Raw genomic sequence first — 17,562 nt, 5'->3', positions numbered from 1 at the left:
GCCCTCTACTGGGTCGAAGGTCATGACGAGAGAAAACACTTTTTTCAACCTTTCATTCAAACACATTGGTATATAAACATCAACTACAAGCCGACAAAACCAAAATAAGACATCCTCAATACCAAAAAAACACAAAACAAACAAACCAAAGCACACACCAAAAAAACCAAATGAAAAAGTAAAAGATAAAATTAAAAAAAACTTTTCAGGGCGACTCCATCTTCTATACAAAGAATATACAGCCAATTTGGAGCTGATCCTTAAGAAATATAGTTGTATCATATAATAAAGCCCTTTTTTAAATGGAAGATTAGTTTATTTAAAAAATAACCACCAACAGCTCAAGAAGCTGACAGTATTGTAATTGTTATTAAAAGGAATTGCGGCTATATTGGTCACTGATTTTTTTTTTTTATGTTCATTTGTAAATTTTGAGTTGTTTATTATTCTCCAACACATAAAAATAAACAAGTGAGTAGACATTTCCCCAAGAAAGCCAGAATCTCACTTTTACTCTCATAAATATTTAAGTCTAAGGTTTATTAAAATTTTGGTTGACCAAGAGAACTGTAGTTGTTCAAAAACAAAATTAATCTTCAAAACGCAATTGTACACACAGTGTGTTTGTGTTCTCATACTTCAAATAAACACTAAATCATGATCTGCACAGTTATAATTTTTATTTCTGATCAAACACAATATAAATGCAATCTAAATATCGATATCAGAGGTAATTGGCAAACTATTTTTATGGATACAATAATAGGAAATGACACCCACTCTGGCTGAGTGAGCATCTACAAGCATGCACACACACACACACGCACACGCACACACACACACACACACCTCAAGATGTAATTTGTTGCACTAACAGCGTTCAATCCATGCATCGTTTTTGGCCAGGGTTGAACAGCATCAGTCTAAAATGGTGTCCAGGGAGTTATAAAAAGAATTTCAAGGTTTTGTCATTCCCTGGACTTCTGTGATACATTTGGCATATTTACTCCATACAAAATTCACTTTAATCACTCTTATTTAACTATCTTACACAATTGTTAATTAAAAAAAAATGATTTGTTCAACTCTGATGTCAGAATTTTCATGCAAAACTGGAACATTTACAGTATATTGTAAGTCAATCCGTTAACTTTAAGATAAAAGTATTGAAAAGAGGAACAATTTCATTTGCTTAAAGAATGTGTCTACTCTTGAAGATTTCAGATAGAGTTGTTGACTGAGGGATAGATTAACTCTTCCATTATTATAGCGAGGGTGTGACACAGCTCTTTGGCCTACAAGACACAGTCAAGATGATGAAGAAAAAATTAGATGAAGCACAGCTTTAACATGTACTGCACACAATGCATGTCAAGTAAAATTTATTGAAAGTAAAATTAAATCAAGTACAATTTTTTTTAATTTATTCAAATTAAATTATGAATTGAAATTTAATGTATTTATTTTTTATATCAACTTCCTTTCATACTACAATTTATAAGTAGCAAAATATTTTACTCATCACCTGTTTGAGATGAATAGTTATTTTTTGACTCGGTCTGCCATATGTGATCTCTATCGATGGTAGTTTTCCTGCAGATTTGGGTCGTACAGTGCGCATGGACTGAACATCTGTGAGAGAAATTAGAAACACTTTTTCCTGCAAAGACAAGAAAGAGATAAGGATTTTAACCTTTGACGTAACTGCAACAACACTTGAATCTTTAAGAGGCAAACTCTTGAACCTTAGGCCCTAACAAAATAATGCAGTTCAAAATGCAAAATACATTATTCATATTTTGTACCTGTTTTTTTGGATGAAGAAATAGCACTCCATCATGGTTGACACTGATCATGCAAGGGGAAGGGCATGCACGCTGGCTGACTTTTTGTGCCAAGTAATTGTTGGAGCCAAACAGATGTTGGCCAGTCAGAAGCACTGCCAAAGCAGACCAACAATTGAATTTCCAATAATTAATAGATATGTGGAGAGGATAAGCACTTTCTACTAACCAATAAATTGTATTTTGGCATTGAGTGGGCTGAGATCCTTCATGGCTTCCATTTTGGTTAAACAAAAAGAGTGGATCTCATCCATACTTGTGTTCTGCCCCTCTTGAACAGGCAAGTATTTCTGTATATCCAACCTAACAGAGGAATAAATAAACAAAAATATTAATCAGGTGATTTGGTATGTCAAATACTGTCAATAAAGACTCACAGTGAAAGCTGTATTTTTAGTCCCTGGGAAAGGTGCTGCAGGACTGAGAGCTCTGCAATCTGCTGGATTGATGATGACCCATCAGGAGTGAGCTGGAGAAGTCCATTCAAGTAGTCACCCTTTAGCTACAGAGTGAAAGACAGAGAGAGACAGAAGATTCGCTAAACAGTTTCCTGCCAGGTTCTGAGGATTCTATGAGAATGGAATGAAGCAGCAGAGGCGATAACTTACCTGTTGATAGTGAAAGTCCACATATAAATCATTGTTGAAGCACAGAGGGATTCGCCACATAACCCTCCTCAACGTCAAGAAGATGCAGCCATCATCGAATAAAAAGTCCATCACGTACTCACTGGGATGAAGAGGGCGCACCATTCCATCTTTCCAAAAACAGTGACATCTTCATCAGTTCCATAACAGGTCAAAAAGGGGGAAAGGCTTTTACACCATTTTCACCAACTGAATAACCATGACATAAAAAGTTTCCCTGGGGCGATTCAAGTAGTTTCATCCAGGCTAACTAAATTACAAGTCTGTAAAGGTCAAGTGAGGTTCAAAAACATTTTGAAGGGATGGTTGTCCAAATTGTCCATAATTCAGTGTCCAACCATGAGTGAAAGACTTTCACGCTGTGAGGCAGCAGGTGTTAGTTATGCCTGAGCCGCACGTTTTATCTACGACGTTAGGGCTAACCCATTACAAAAGATATTTTCGGACTATAAGCCGCACCGGACTATAAGCCGCACCAGCGAAAACTCGTGATTCAGGGTTCAAAATTTGCGAAAGAAGTCACGGCTTATAGTCCGAAATTTACGGTAATATATTACATTTAGGCAGCAACAAAAAATACAGTAATATATTATATTTTGGCAGTAACAATTTAATCTAACAAGTTACCCAATATTTTTCCTATAATATCATTACAGTAACTGAGTCCTGTAATGCGTTTTCTGAATTACAATAAAGATCTGCTCACAAATTTGAATTGAAGAAAATATTATGTAGGTCTGACTTGTACCTTGCTGGCGGTTGGCGGAAATGGAGAATTCTTTCATTTCTGAGAGATTAGAGATACTCATTTCTTGGCAGAATTCGTTTACCACATCTGCTGCGATCTTGAGGTCAAAAACAACAAACAAATGAGAATTTCAGTCATGGAAGAATTACAGAATATCTCATCAAACATACGCTAGTTTAGGAAATGGCAATCTAACTCTTACAATCTTGCTAGCAGTCCATATCGACACTTTAAGATTAAAAAAATTAAACTTTTACTACAATATCATCCTCCGATGATACCTACACTGAAGTTATGTATCTTGATAGGGAATTCCACCTGTCCCGGCAGCTGAACAGAAATGAGCTGTGAGGATTTGCCAGCCTGAAAGAAAAAAAAAAGAAGAAAAAAGTTGATAGCTCCAAATGATGGGTTTGCTTCCCCTCTATTTTGTAGCATTTTTACGATACAATACAAAATAAATCAATAGCTCTACTTGCCAGGTTGGCCTCCACCTCAATTTGTGAAGGGATGTTACGGCGACCACCAAATTTAAGAGATCGCTGAAGGTTATCCTTACACACAGATGCCAGGTCTGAGGGTAAAAAAAATTGCAGGAACAAAGACATTAATTATTTTGAAAATTTAATATACTGTACACATACTGTAATCAGGACAATTTGATTGGGAAAAAAATCTATATAATTTTATTTGCAAAAGTCAATAAGCCTTCAGTAATTCTGGTGTACCTCGGTAATGATGATCATGATCCATAGCGATGTCATCCAGATGGCGTGTAATATAGGGTGTTAGATTACCAGAACAAGGGAAGAACCCAGCAATCAGGTTGAGTAGACGCCAGCCAAGAGTGCAGCTGGATCTGTGTACATAAACACGAATTATTTTTTTTTTTATCCACAATTGAAAAAGAGTTTCATAAAAATTGTGTGAGATTTGTTGAATTGAAAGTTACACTTACTCATTCTGGTTGTTGGAGGTTTGCTTGATAACCTGACAGTAGATTTCATCTCTCAGCAGCTCTCTTTCCTTCCCTAGCTAAAAAGAAAATGGAAACAAGATTGATCATTATTTTTCCAAGTCTAAATGATGTGAGGTACACTATGTGAGCACTAACCAGCAACATGTGACTTAGACAGTCTGTTTGGGTGGTATGCTTTTTCATGGCTGTATCACCCATGAGCTGCATCACATCTTTGAGGAATACATGATCGTTAGAAAATAAACTTCATGTTTTATTTGGAGAAACAGAATGATCATACTTACTGCTAAAGCACTGGACTGATAAGTCATTGCTCTCAAGGTCATTGTAGAGAATTAGAGACTCTTGAATGGGCACCTGCAAATTAATCAGATGTCGTTTGGAAAATGCTACATAATTTACAATGTTGATTTACCTTTGTGAATTGAACTGCCTCGGAAGCCTCTAAAGTCCTGCCTCTTGATTCCCAGCCTTCGTTTTCCGTTCTTTGATAAACAGGCAAAGATAAAGATTTAATTCTCATAACTCTATAAAAAATTCTTTGTTCATACAGTGGACTCCCACAGACACCTATTTCCAGATTTTTGAGTGAGTGTCAATGTGTATCTCATAGAGTACCTAAAGAATTTCATGGCAAACTCGGCCATGGCTGACATCTGGATCCCTCTGTCTTGAGGTAATTCCTGGATGGGCTTCTCTAGTGACCTCTGGGATGAGTCATCTCTCTGCCACTCAAGATCAAGCCTTTGTAACTCTTGAGATTCCCCCTGGATGGATGTTTGCGCTGTTCTTTGGGACGAGACATCTTCAGTAGTCCACTCGGAATGAGTGTCAATTTGCTTGTCAATTGCAACCAGAGTTTCTTTCTGTTGACTGGAAGCTTTTGGCCCTCTCATGCTTTTCCACCGATCATCTCTTTGATCCAATTGGATGGAATGGTAGTCCAATGCAGCAGATGGCTGAGTTAGATCATCTGGGAAAAGACCAGAGCGTCCTCCCATTGAGCCAAAACGCCAACCTGAAGAAAGTAATTTGAGAAGAAAAGAATTCAACCAAAAATTCACCATTCATTTCCAGTGGCACATTAAACAGTTCACGTTGTTGTCATGGGACAGACGGGACAACCAATGCATCACAGTACCGTATTTTCCGGACTATAAGGCGCACCTAAAAACCTAAAATTTTCTCAAAAGCCGACAGTGCGCCTTATAGTCCTGTGCGCCTTATATATGGTCCAAATTCCTAAATTTAAACTGGCCCGAAGCATTATGTCATGAAATCAATCATAAGTGGCCCGCTGAAGACTATGAATCATGAATCAAAAGACTATGGATCATTATTTTGTGATTATAAAGTAATTTGTTGCATCTGAAGTTCAAATAAAAAATATAAAATGGAGAATGATTTGATTTGGATTAAAAGTCTGACATGATTAATGGTGCGCCTTATAGTCCGGTGCACCTTACATAAGGACAAAGTTTTAAAATGGGCCATTCATTGAAGGTGCGCCTTATAGTCCCGTGCGCCTTATAGTCCGGAAAATACGGTACTCTCGCTTCTTGTATTGAGGGAAAGGGTGATAATCAGAATTTGTACTTTGATAAAAACTCTATTCTACACGACATTACGTTCCTTTAAATCTCAATATATTTTTTATTTTAGGTCAGAGCTTTTTAGACACTTGACTTCGATGGTGGTAACCAAACAAGGACCAACCCCTAGTAGGATTCAACAATGCTTACCTGCTTGGAGTCCCTCCATTGGTAGTAATTTGATAACATCACCTTTGCTGAAGCTAAGCAAGCTCTTGTCATCTGTTACAAAGCTCTTCAGGGCAACCACGTGGCCAGAATTCTGGAAAATCAAAGCACATCATTCAATAACTGCTTCTGGGGCTATGAATATGGGGAAGAGCACTTTGTACCTTCACAATCTCTTTGAGAAAGAATTGAACCATGTCAATTATTTGAGGAGCTCTGGAAGAGTGCAACTGTATGTTTTCATTTGTCAGCTCCAGTTGCACTTGGTTTGTGCCACAGAGTTCAACCGACAGCAACTCTGCAAAGCTTTTCAGATGCAGGACCAAGTTAAATAGAAGCAGTGACTAGTTCTGTATCTTTTAGAAATTTTAGTTGACTTATTTGGATCTACATTGCAACTTTGAAAAGTGTCTGGATAACCCTGAAGCTAACCCTAACATTTCATAAGATTTCATAAAATAAAAAATTTGATCAAATATCAGGAGGGTGCCGGTTTTTTAACTTTAACTTTTTAGCAGACATTCGCCTTCCACACATCCACATTATATCCTGATTTGCCTATTTACCTGAACATCCAAATTTAATGTGATCCATATTAACCTCCATTGATCAAACATAATTTGTGCCATTAAGCTTTTTCTGTAAGTTGAATACCTGTAGTTTCGAAGTAGGCAGAGATGCTTTGGATTGATTCCTGATGCTGCAACCATCTTCAGGAGACGAATTCCACGATGACATACACCCAGAATTTGAGCGTCACTATTGTTTGTCTGTAATAGTAGATAAAAAGAAATGAGGTGGGTAAGGATAGATGCATATGATAGAAATGATGTTTTCCAGCAGCATTCACACTCTGATGACATGAGCGCAAATCTATGTCAAGGGATGTAGATTTTAAATTTACCGTTTTAATGAAATGTTGCTTATTTAATTTATATCGCATATTCAACTCTGCATTTTCGCTCCGTCATTGTGGTATAAAAAAGACAACGTTAGGGTATAACAAACTATATTGTCATATTGCACAGCTCTACTTCTAATCATATAAATGAAAAATCAATTCTTACCTTAACAGGGAATAGGCGTGAAAAGTAGTTTTCCCAATTGTCTCGAGCAGCAATGACAATCTTTTTCTTCATGGTGTCATCCAGAATGTTGCTCATCGTATCCACGTTAAGATTAGCTATTAAGGACAAATGGCAAAAGTCAAATGTATATAACAGTATATAACGATAACATTCCACATTTGCAGTTTTAAAATGTGCTCTGGGTGGCAAGTTCAACACAAATGACTCTGGCCATCCCATTTTAATTTTTTCTCTGGAACTCGATATTTCACAAGCATCACAATGCTCACCGAGCAGATCTTTCATCTTCCTTCTTTCTTCTCTGTTTATTCTCACACAATTATCAGAGTAGGTGTCCATCACGATCTATGAAAAGAAACACACTAAATTAGGATGTCTGTTGTCTCACAAAACGGCCATAAATCATTACTACAGGCTAGACTAAATACCGTATTGGCCCGAATATAAGATGAATTTTTTTGCATTGATATAAATTTGAAAAAGGGGGTGTCGTCTTACATTCGGGGTCTAGAAAAAGTCTTTTCCCAAACTTGAGTCTTGAAAAAGAGAGGGTCGTCTTATAATCGGGGTCGTCTTATATTCGGGCCAATACGGTATTCATAACCATATAATTTGTACTAACCTGCTCATATAAAAGATTGAGGATGAAGGGTTGGTTGAACATGTCTTTAGGGTAAAACACCTGAACACAAAAACATTTGAACTATAAACATAGGCTAGCTGGTGAAACCGTGGGAAAAAAAGTTTTGCTTTGTGTTTGAACTGATTCATCTACAATGAATATAATTCAAGATTATAATAAATAATAATAATATAATGAAGCTCCTCTATGAGTGGTAATGCCACTGTGTATATTTTACCTCTTTGCGCAGGAAGAGTTTTCCAGGCCTTATGTTGTAAGATAAGTAAACATCAGGGAAATGACGACAAAGTTGAGAGTGACAGTTCTCCTCATCTGGCATCGTACCTATGAATGGAAAAATGGAATGAAGGCAAGCAAGGCAAGACAACTTTATTTATATAGCAAGATAAATTAAGCAAATTGCAGATTGCAGGCTGTGTGGTGAATTATGCTGGTAAAAATCTGACTTCATGTTTCTGGGAGAGAAGGTATACTTTGCGACATAGAGTTACAATATTTTGGTAGACTCACTCAGAGATGGCGCATGCATGGTTGGTGGGTCAGGGATGTTGTCAAGTTCAGAAGGTGAAGGGGAAGGGGAATCGGGTGTAGGCGGTCTAATTTGCTCATAGCGCTGTGAGCTAAACAAATCTTCCAGGGAGCGCTGCTTCTGCCTCATGTTATTGGAGATGACACGAGTTGTCGTGGTAGATGACTGTGGGGATGGAATGCGTGGGGGAGGTTGCTTTTCCATGGGTGGAGACGTCACCCACTGTTTCTGCAATTAGTGAAAAGTGAGTGTTGAATATTTATTATTATTGTCATCACAATTTATCTTTTCTTACCTTTTGTTGAGGCACTGGTGCTTTTTTTCTGAGTTTGGCAAGAGCCTCTTCTTTGGGATCTAGCTTCTTCACAAATTGCCTTGCGGGTGCTCTGTAAAGGGATTAATAAGGGACCAATCAGTGGGCTTGGCTCTCATCGCCGACCATGAGAGGAAATGCCAAAGATTTGGAGATGTTAATTTTGACCCTGAACAGGATGAGCGGTGTGGAAGTAGAGGATGAGCACAATGAATGAAATTCATTTCTGCAGGTATTAATTCTAGAGTTCAGAAATTCAGTTTATAAATAGCATCATTTGGAGGAGTTTTCCATACCTAACAGGTTCAAAGTTTTGGGGTTCTACTGGAGGTCGACTATTGAATTTTTTGATGATTTCCCGAATGTTGGAGGTTGGTTCAGAGATGGGAGCTGTGGTTGGACTTTCTGTTTTGCTCTTAGGAGAAGGGATCTCCTTTACTATGGCACCTAAGAGACAACAATAAACAAAACAAAATTAAAACAAGGTTAACTTTTCTAAATAATGCATACATATACTGTTTGGGGAGTTTCGTTTTTTGCGGGTGGTTCTGAAACGCATTATACGCGATAAACGAGGGATTACTGTATATTGATTTGAAGTTTCATCTTTGAAATGTACCATCAAATAAAAAACAGAAAAGGATGATAATTATACATTGGAAGCAGAAATGTTATTACGTGTCGCTTCTGAATTTTTTTCAGCCACCTGAAGCCCCTTTTCTTTGCTTCTGTTTTTATCATTTCAAATACGTTTTTTGTTGTTGTTGTTTTGTTTTTGCTTTTCCTAAAGGTTGATATTCCAAACTAATGAAATGTTTCTGAAGCACAAGTCTGCAATAGTGTGAGATTGAATGGCTCTCGGTTTTTATGTGAGTGCACTGCAAATGAAATAAATAATGCCTTCTGTCTGGTTTTTTTCCTTAGACACGATGGTAAAAACAACAAAAACAACAAAATAAAACTCTACAAATTCCCATTTTAATAATATTATTCGAAAAGGGCATGGATCCATATATTCCATTTGTGTTCTTACCCTTTGGTTTCGGGGCTACCGGAGGAGGGGATGGACGTACTGATGGCCCAGGGTGCTGCTGTTTGTATGGGGCTACCAGAGGAGGGGACGGACGTACTGATGGCCCAGGGTGCTGCTGTTTGTATGGGGCTACCAGAGGAGGGGACGGACGTACTGATGGCCCAGGGTGCTGCTGTTTGTATGGGGTAGAAGGAGAAGGAGATGGATGTACTGATGGCCCAGGGTGCTGCTGTTTGTATGGGGTAGAAGGAGAAGTCTGAAGATTGGACTGACCTTGAGGTTGAGAGTGATATATCAGGAAACCAGGGTTACATTTTTAACTTGGCTTTGACCCCGTCTTATTATAAGCACGTATGGAAAAAAATCCTGCAAGTCTATTTATTGATCAGTCTACTCACTAATATTGTGGAAGTATTGTCTTTTATCTTTAAAAGACTGCAGGTTATCTCGATTATGTGAATCCACTTCCTGTGGCTGTTCCAAACATACAACACAGTATACGTTATTGTCAATACATTCAAGTAATTTATTTTTAATTGTATATAAACTCTTCTAAAAGCACAGTGCCCCTCTATTGTTGCAGTACCACATGTACCGTATTTTCCGCACTATAAGGCGCACCTAAAAACCTCCAATTTTCTCAAAAGCCAACAGTGCGCCTTATAATCAGGTGCGCCTTATATATGGACCAATATTAAGCCACTACAGCCGGCGTGTCCAAAGTCCAGCCCACGGGCCAAATGTATATATCTTATATATGGACAAAGTTTTAAAATGGGCCATTCATTGAAGGTGCGCCTTATAATCCGGTGCGTCTTACAGTGCGGAAAATACGGTATATAATTATTAATAGTCATGTGATTTACCTTCGGCAAAAGTGGTTTAGTTTGGACCGCAGGTTGAGATTGCTGGGTGGAAGGTATGAGTGCATGTCTCTGTTGATTTTCCTGCTTCCTCTCCTGCTCCCTCAACCTTTGCTGCTCTTGTGTCTGCTGCTGGGACAGAGTCATTGCCTGCATAGTCATCTGCTGGGCCTAAAGACAAGAACCACGGGACAGGTGGGAAATAGAAATAATGGGGAAAAAATGAAAGACTGTTTATTCACACCATAACCAGAGCCTGTTGGTTGATGAGGGCTTGCTGTGTGGCTGTCAACTGCATGGGGTCAGGGACTGAGGGAACAGGAGGCCCGGGCATCATCATGGCTGTGTGGAGATTATGGTAGGTAGAGGGAGTTTAACAATCATTTGACAAACAATCAAGTCCATAATGGTACGCAAAGTTAATTAAAAAATCAATTGACAAATCCAGAATTTAAATACTGAGACAGTACCTGGCATAGTGTGCATGGGTGGCATATTTGGGAACATGGGCATTGTACCGTAGTTTGGCAATGAAGGGCTGACTGGCATTCCTAGACATAAACCACACCGAACAAAGAACTACCTTATATAGCTTTCATGTCTGATCCGATTTCATTTCATATTAGTAGTCACTCTATGCTTGTTTTTGTAGACTTGCTTGTTGACGGCTGATGTCAGATTTGATTTCACTAAATGTTGGCTATACTACCTCACGTGACTTAAGTATAGGTAGGTCGGTCGGGTTTGCTTTACGGGTTTCAGTCACTTACCCATTGGATAACCTGACATTAAAGTTGGCATACCTAGAAAACAGAATGATGATCCAATTACATTGAATCATTGAATTTACAACAGAACAGTGAAAGTGATGACATTTTATAAATTAAAAAAAAAAAAGGACATGTAGACATGTTTAGATGGGAATTGGCAATTAATTTGCTTTTTTTACCTTCAAGATACTCAAAGTACTTCCACTTCAAATGATTTTGCACCCAGACTAGAACATGATTACCGTATTTTCCGCACTATAAGGCGCACCGGATTATAAGGCGCACCTTCAATGAATGGCCCATTTTAAAACTTTGTCCATATATAAGGCACACCAGATTATAAGGCGCACCTTCAATGAATGGCCCATTTGAAAACTTTGCCCATATATAAGATATATACATTTGACCCGCGGGCCGGACTTTGGACACGCCTGCTGTAGTGGCTCAATATTGGTCCATATATAAAACGCACCTGTCAGCTTTGGAGAAAATTTGAGGTTTTTAGGTGCGCCTTATAGTGCTGAAAATACGGTAATTGTAAAAATTAAACAAGATCAAAATTGAGACATTGAAACTCACATTACTATTAAATATCAATTAGTTTTGATTTTCTCCTCATTGGAGTATTTCATGCAATAACCTGTGGTCTGCAGATTAGTCTTGTAAAGATTCTACGTACCAGAGCTGTATAAACCAGGCTGCATGGGTCCAATGCCTCCTCCACCTCTCATTCTGCGGTTGAGCACAGCTACTCTTTCCTCATCCTACACAAACAAATTTGTTAGTCATATTTATGCTTTTTTTTTTTTCGTCCTTTGTGAGTTAACATTACATTAATATTTGTCTCAAGTGCAAATCCATTCAATTTTATTGATTGAGTACTATGAAAAAATCACAGCTGCGAAAAATTGACAGTGAAGTCTGCGCTAATTTAAATGGCTTAACAGAAACAGGAAAATAATTTCTTTTCATTCTGATAAGACTAACCGATTGTCCTTGGTCCAGGTCATACAAGTCATCAACATATTGATCCATATGTTGACGCTGGCCTACAGATAAGAAAAAAAGGATGCTATGCTGAAATTATTTCTTAAATGGGTTCCCAGGGTGAAAAACCTGTGTCCACTGCATACATGCATATTGATACTTTTACTGTATAAGATGGAATACCTCCCTGAGGATAGAGATGAGAAACTCCTGGAGCTTCAATGACAGGTGCTGGCGGAATAAAGTCATCAAGATCTGTAAGTGGGGTCCTTTGAAAATGTCAAAGAAATGAGAAGGGAAGCAATAGATTTGTTACACATTATAAATGTACAATTCTAAAGCCCATATCCCACCAAGTGACGAACGTTTGTTCCGTAAATCTCGGACTATAAGCCGCGAATCACAAGTTCTAGCTGGTGCGGCTTATAGTCCGAAAATTACGGTAAGTGTTTGCGAAGGTAACGAATGTTTATTTTTTATTTTTTTCATTTTTGTCAGGGTTCCTTTGAGGTCGCAATATTTTGGCCAGACGTTTGCCAACTGTTTTGATGATCACGAACAGTTTTTCTTGTCAACACAAAATGTCGAAAATCATTTTACCAATGTCTGGAAAAGGTCTTTGCGACCATTTGTGACCTTGAATTAACCGTGACAAATTAAATAAAAACATTCCCAAACCTTCACCGCTCAGTGGAATACGAGCATTAACGAGCACTATTAACAAAGTATATCTTATACCAGACATCCTGGCCACCGAAGAGGTAAAGAGAATTGGTCGATGAGCCTGGTTGCAGTACTTCTGCCTCAGCGCCAGCCAGCAGATCCATGACAAAGTCTGATCCAGCCAAATCGGACCACACATCGTCAGCCAGAAGAGACACAGACCATCCCTCTGTTGCCTCTGTCACACCTCTATGAAACATTAGTAAATAATTGACTGAATACATGTACAATACCATATGCCTGGAGATTGTATGTACCGTATTTTCCGCACTATAAGGCGCACCGGATTATAAGGCGCACCTTCAATGAATGGCCCATTTTAAAACTTTGTCCATATATATAAGGCGCACTGGATTATAAGGCGCACCTTCAACGAATGGCCCATTTTAAAACTTTGTCCATATATATAAGGCGCACTGGATTATAAGGCGCACCTTCAACGAATGGCCCATTTTAAAACTTTGTTCATATATAAGATATATACATTTGGCCCGCGGGCCGGACTTTGGACACGCCTGCTGTAGTGGCTCAATATTGGTCCATATATAAGGCGCACCTGATTATAAGGCGCACTGTCGGCTTTTGAGAAAATTTGAGGTTTTTAGGTGCGCCTTATAGTGCGGAAAATACGGTACATGAAGAAACCATTGGCTGTATATTGATATAAAGCACCTGGCATGCAGAAGCCATGAGGCCAACTTTTCTCCTGTGGTCCAGGACTCCACTTCAATTGTGAGCTTTTCATCTAGAAATGAGGATGTTCAGCATGAGGAGATGCCAAAAACATCTGGCTAGCATGTGAAATGATGATGAACAGGCCCTCATTTTATGGCTATGATTAATTGCCATATTATTGGTCACTTTGTGAATTGCCTTTCTGGAAATATTTGAGTTAACACACATTTCTTTTTATATGACTTCACTCAAAACTGCAGCAAAAGGAAAGGATCAAGGTTTTCAGGTCATTTCCAGGATGAGTTTAAAAAAAGGTGGAGGTAAGTGCCATTAATCACTGCTTGCAATTTGATACTTTGAGGAAGAGACTAATTATAGAACTTGTCTTACCGTTGAATGCATACACATCCACAAGCATTGTGCCTTTTCTTTTGTTGGTGATCCATTCCAGCTGAGTTGGGGGATAAATACGAGATGTGGGGCCTGGAAGTTGCATAGATATCAGCAGCTTTTGTTGGCACAGTGAACGGTACTCCATGGGTGCGTGGTCAGAGACATATCTGAATTGGAAGTATGGAAAAAACGTTCAGATTTTGTCTGAAGGATCACCCAAGCAGCCACAAACACATTCTTCCCATCGTCTCCTCAATGTTGAGTATACAGTGAAGACCTGCAAGAGATCTTTGGAACCCAAATAAAGGCCAACACAAATGTGCCACCTACTTTAGCAGGGGTTTTTCCAATTCTGGTGATGGAGAAAAGGCACAGAGGCAGCAAGTGAGCAGGAGCCAGCTTTGCGGGTTATGCTGTTCTTCACTCAGGCCCCATGTGTGGTAAATCAACTGGACCAGGATCTCATCCCTCAAGGCAGGTCGGCTCTGTCCTTTCTCAATGATGTAGTTTCCCAACAACTGCTCCTGTGATTCACTGAGTTCTGACTCACCTGTGAATCGCATAATCTAAAGAAAAAACATTTTAAATGACAAGAGCAACAGATTAATATTGTTGTGATCATTCCTACTATACCAGTTTATAAATTTCCACCGCAGTGCAGGCATCTTCTGGTTCAAGGGGTGTCAAGGCTCTTTGGAGGGGAGTTCCCTGAGGTTGGCACCATGTAGCCTGTGGAGGATTTTTTTGAATTCAAGTAGAATTAAACAACCCTTTTACTCTTTGCAAGGATAAAAATAAAAATCTCAATCCTTTTGTAATTTAACATTTATTTTGCAATATCTAAACTTCACTTCGATGTGTAAATTTACGATGTAGTGTCACCCTCTCATTTTTAACATACATACATTTTGTGTATCAATAAATGTATATTAAACCATATAAGTGCATACGTTATCATTAGAACATGAAATAATAGACATGTAAATACTAGATTAATAGTATAAATGACATCCAGAAAATATAAATAGTATAAATATAAATATGATATGTGTGTGTGCGTGTGTGAGTGGTTTTGTGCATGTGCATAGGTCTATGTAATGTGCGTTTCCATGTTGCTGACCTTTAGTTTGGACTTGGCGTAGTGAGAGAATGGGTGTCTGTCAACATCCTGAGGCAAAGTGAGGTTGTGTGTTGCTTTTACTTGAGGCGTTGCAACCTCTGTCACTATTTCCGGGTGTCGATACCCTGTTTGAAAGAAGTAAACAAAAATTAAAACCTGTGAACCTCTTTCCATATATTTTTTTCCTGAAGATCACCTGTTGCCCTGCGAAACCTCGCCGACAACTCGGCAGGGATGTCCAACATCCCCAAATCCTATGAGGAAATGAGATCAGAGTATGGTTAGGCATTGAGGGGAAATCCACAAATTATAGTTCAGATTTGAGAACTGAAAGTCTGTCTTTTGTCTTACCATTGTTGACTGAAGCCTTTTTTCGCCGGCTTTGTTTTCTGTCTGTCTGGAATTTACTTAAGTTAAATACAGACAAGCATAGAATCAGTAAACAGTTCGTCTATTCAAATGCGTCTAATAAAAGCAAATTTACCAAATAATTTGTCGTTGTTATGACTTCAAAGGTAAATGAAACGGATATTCTGCTATTGAAGTCACACACATGCCTGGCCTTTGTACAATAAGTTATGAGAGTCCAAAGGTCCCCTACATCAATAAAGATCCGTGCTGCACTTGGTCGCCCTGCCTTGATCGTGACGTCATGTAAATGGAATGATGTTTTTTTGTGTGTTGACAAAATTACACAAATTAACTTGAACACAAAAGCTACCCCTCAAAGTTTCCACTGATGGGTACCGTATTTTCCGGAGTATAAGTTGATCCGGAGTATAAGTCATACCAGCCATAAAATGCATAATAAAGAAGAAAAAGACAAGTACAAAATAACATTATTCAAAAACGAAACGGAAATGAAATAAAACAAAACAAAACATATGTACTTCATGTACAAACATGACAGGATGATTAACGTAAAATTGAATTTCCTTCATCACTTGTTTGAGGACAAATGTAATCAATTTCCAATCCTTGCCTTTTATTGCTTTTCCAATTGCAATTTTGTTGAGTAAATGTTCCATAACGAAACCAAGTCAATGAATCCGTAACAAATAGTCATTTTAAATTTTAATTTACAGTGTCTGATTTGTGGTTTAGCTTTGTTCTAAAGTGCTAAACTCTTTTTTGTGACCAAGCCTGCCAGTTCCATATATCATTATATAAAACAAAATAGGCTGACAGTAAGAATTTTCTCTAGTATTTGTGACAATCCTCTGCCAATGCATTTTGAATTTTGGAAAAACAAACGAATCAATAGACAAAACAAAGATATGTACAAACCTGTTTGAGGTGTGGAGCGAGAAGTCTATTATGGGAAGGCTCACTATTACTTGCGATTTCAAAGTAAGAAAGGTTAAAGTCCAAAACTGTAATGTGGCTAAGGTTGAAGCAGGGTGTATCTTGTGGATACTTAAGTGACGCAGCAAGATAAGTAAGCTCATTAAAACACCGGTTATAGTTTAAATGTTTATAACAGGCAGTCAATTATGTCATTTGTCAAGGCTACATATGTCAAATAGACAGTATTCATAAAGGTTAGGTTAGTTGTTTTCAAGGGAAGTCAACATTATTCTTTTAGATAACGAATCATGCTGATTCTGGGGTGATTTGTGTGGTTGATTATTTTCAAGGTATTTTCATTGTGTTTAATGATTATATGATCAGTGAGAAAACTATTCATCCATCCATTTTCAACACCACTTCAGCCTATCCCAGCTGACATCAGGCAAAAGGCAGACTAAACCCTGAACTAGTCGCTAGCCAGTAACAGGGCACATACAAAGATGAACAACCAACCAACTACACCCACATGCACACTGCCACTTAATGGGAATTGATCCCATGCTACCCGCACACAAGTCAGCTGTATTTACCTCTACACCAGGGGTGTCAAACAATTTTTTTTCACGGGCCGCATTGTAGTCATAGCTTCTTTCAGAGGGCCATTATGACTGTCAACCCAAATAAATATATAAGCACCTCATATTATATACAGTAAAAGCTACAAAACAAACTGACAAATAACTCGTTTTCAAATCAGATGAGTAAAAACTGGACAAATATTAAAAAAAAAAAAGAAGATATTATTAAAAGTGAAGACAATTTGCAATTCTAGTAGTGACACACGAATTTGATGCACAATTTGTCTTCGCGGGGCACATAAAATGATGTGGCGGGCCGTATCTGGCCCCCGGGCCTTTAGTTTGACAACTGCGTTCTACACCATCAGAGAAACGTTTTTCGCAACAACAAAAAATCATTCACATTAGTAGGGCTGAAACAATAAAAGTTTTTCATTCATTTATTTTGTCAAGAACAATACCGTGAGTCTGTTTTGCAGTATATCATTGTGTATTTGATTTATTGAACATAAAAACACATTACACAAAATGTTTGGAGGAAAGAAAAAGAAAATGATCAGATATCATAGATCAAACTGC

The 17,562-nt window shown here is 38.2% G+C and overlaps 1 protein-coding gene across 2 annotated transcripts; it reads right to left on the bottom strand.

Annotated features, from left to right (window-relative positions):
- Window positions 1-655: 655 nt before the first annotated feature.
- On the bottom strand, window positions 656-16,485 carry myo15b (myosin XVB). Of its 2 annotated transcripts, XM_037280430.1 has the most exons (43): window positions 16,403-16,485; window positions 15,467-15,522; window positions 15,312-15,369; window positions 15,116-15,240; window positions 14,629-14,724; window positions 14,326-14,561; window positions 13,993-14,162; window positions 13,600-13,672; window positions 12,943-13,116; window positions 12,388-12,473; window positions 12,205-12,266; window positions 11,897-11,981; window positions 11,218-11,250; window positions 10,918-10,998; window positions 10,692-10,789; window positions 10,451-10,618; window positions 9,983-10,058; window positions 9,585-9,857; window positions 8,848-8,998; window positions 8,534-8,624; window positions 8,220-8,466; window positions 7,927-8,033; window positions 7,689-7,748; window positions 7,336-7,411; window positions 7,046-7,161; window positions 6,633-6,748; window positions 6,143-6,284; window positions 5,961-6,072; window positions 4,837-5,236; window positions 4,634-4,703; window positions 4,503-4,575; window positions 4,354-4,430; window positions 4,198-4,274; window positions 3,968-4,098; window positions 3,719-3,813; window positions 3,525-3,602; window positions 3,240-3,336; window positions 2,453-2,601; window positions 2,222-2,346; window positions 2,014-2,147; window positions 1,806-1,939; window positions 1,526-1,660; window positions 656-1,295 (listed from the first exon to the last, which is right to left on the bottom strand). In XM_037280430.1, exons 2-43 carry the CDS (start codon window positions 15,467-15,469, stop codon window positions 1,221-1,223), a joined length of 4,965 nt encoding a protein of 1,654 aa, XP_037136325.1. In that variant the 5' UTR covers window positions 15,470-15,522; window positions 16,403-16,485; the 3' UTR covers window positions 656-1,220. The 2 variants fall into 2 exon arrangements, with proteins under 2 accessions (XP_037136325.1, XP_037136326.1); XM_037280431.1 differs by lacking the exon at window positions 9,983-10,058 and having other exon boundaries at window positions 9,585-9,813.
- Window positions 16,486-17,562: the final 1,077 nt, after the last annotated feature.

Source organism: Syngnathus acus, chromosome 20 (genome assembly GCF_901709675.1).
Source record: "Syngnathus acus chromosome 20, fSynAcu1.2, whole genome shotgun sequence".
Classification (NCBI taxonomy): domain Eukaryota; kingdom Metazoa; phylum Chordata; class Actinopteri; order Syngnathiformes; family Syngnathidae; genus Syngnathus; species Syngnathus acus.
Note: the sequence above shows the minus strand (reverse complement) of the source record. Positions and strands in the feature narration are given on the sequence as shown.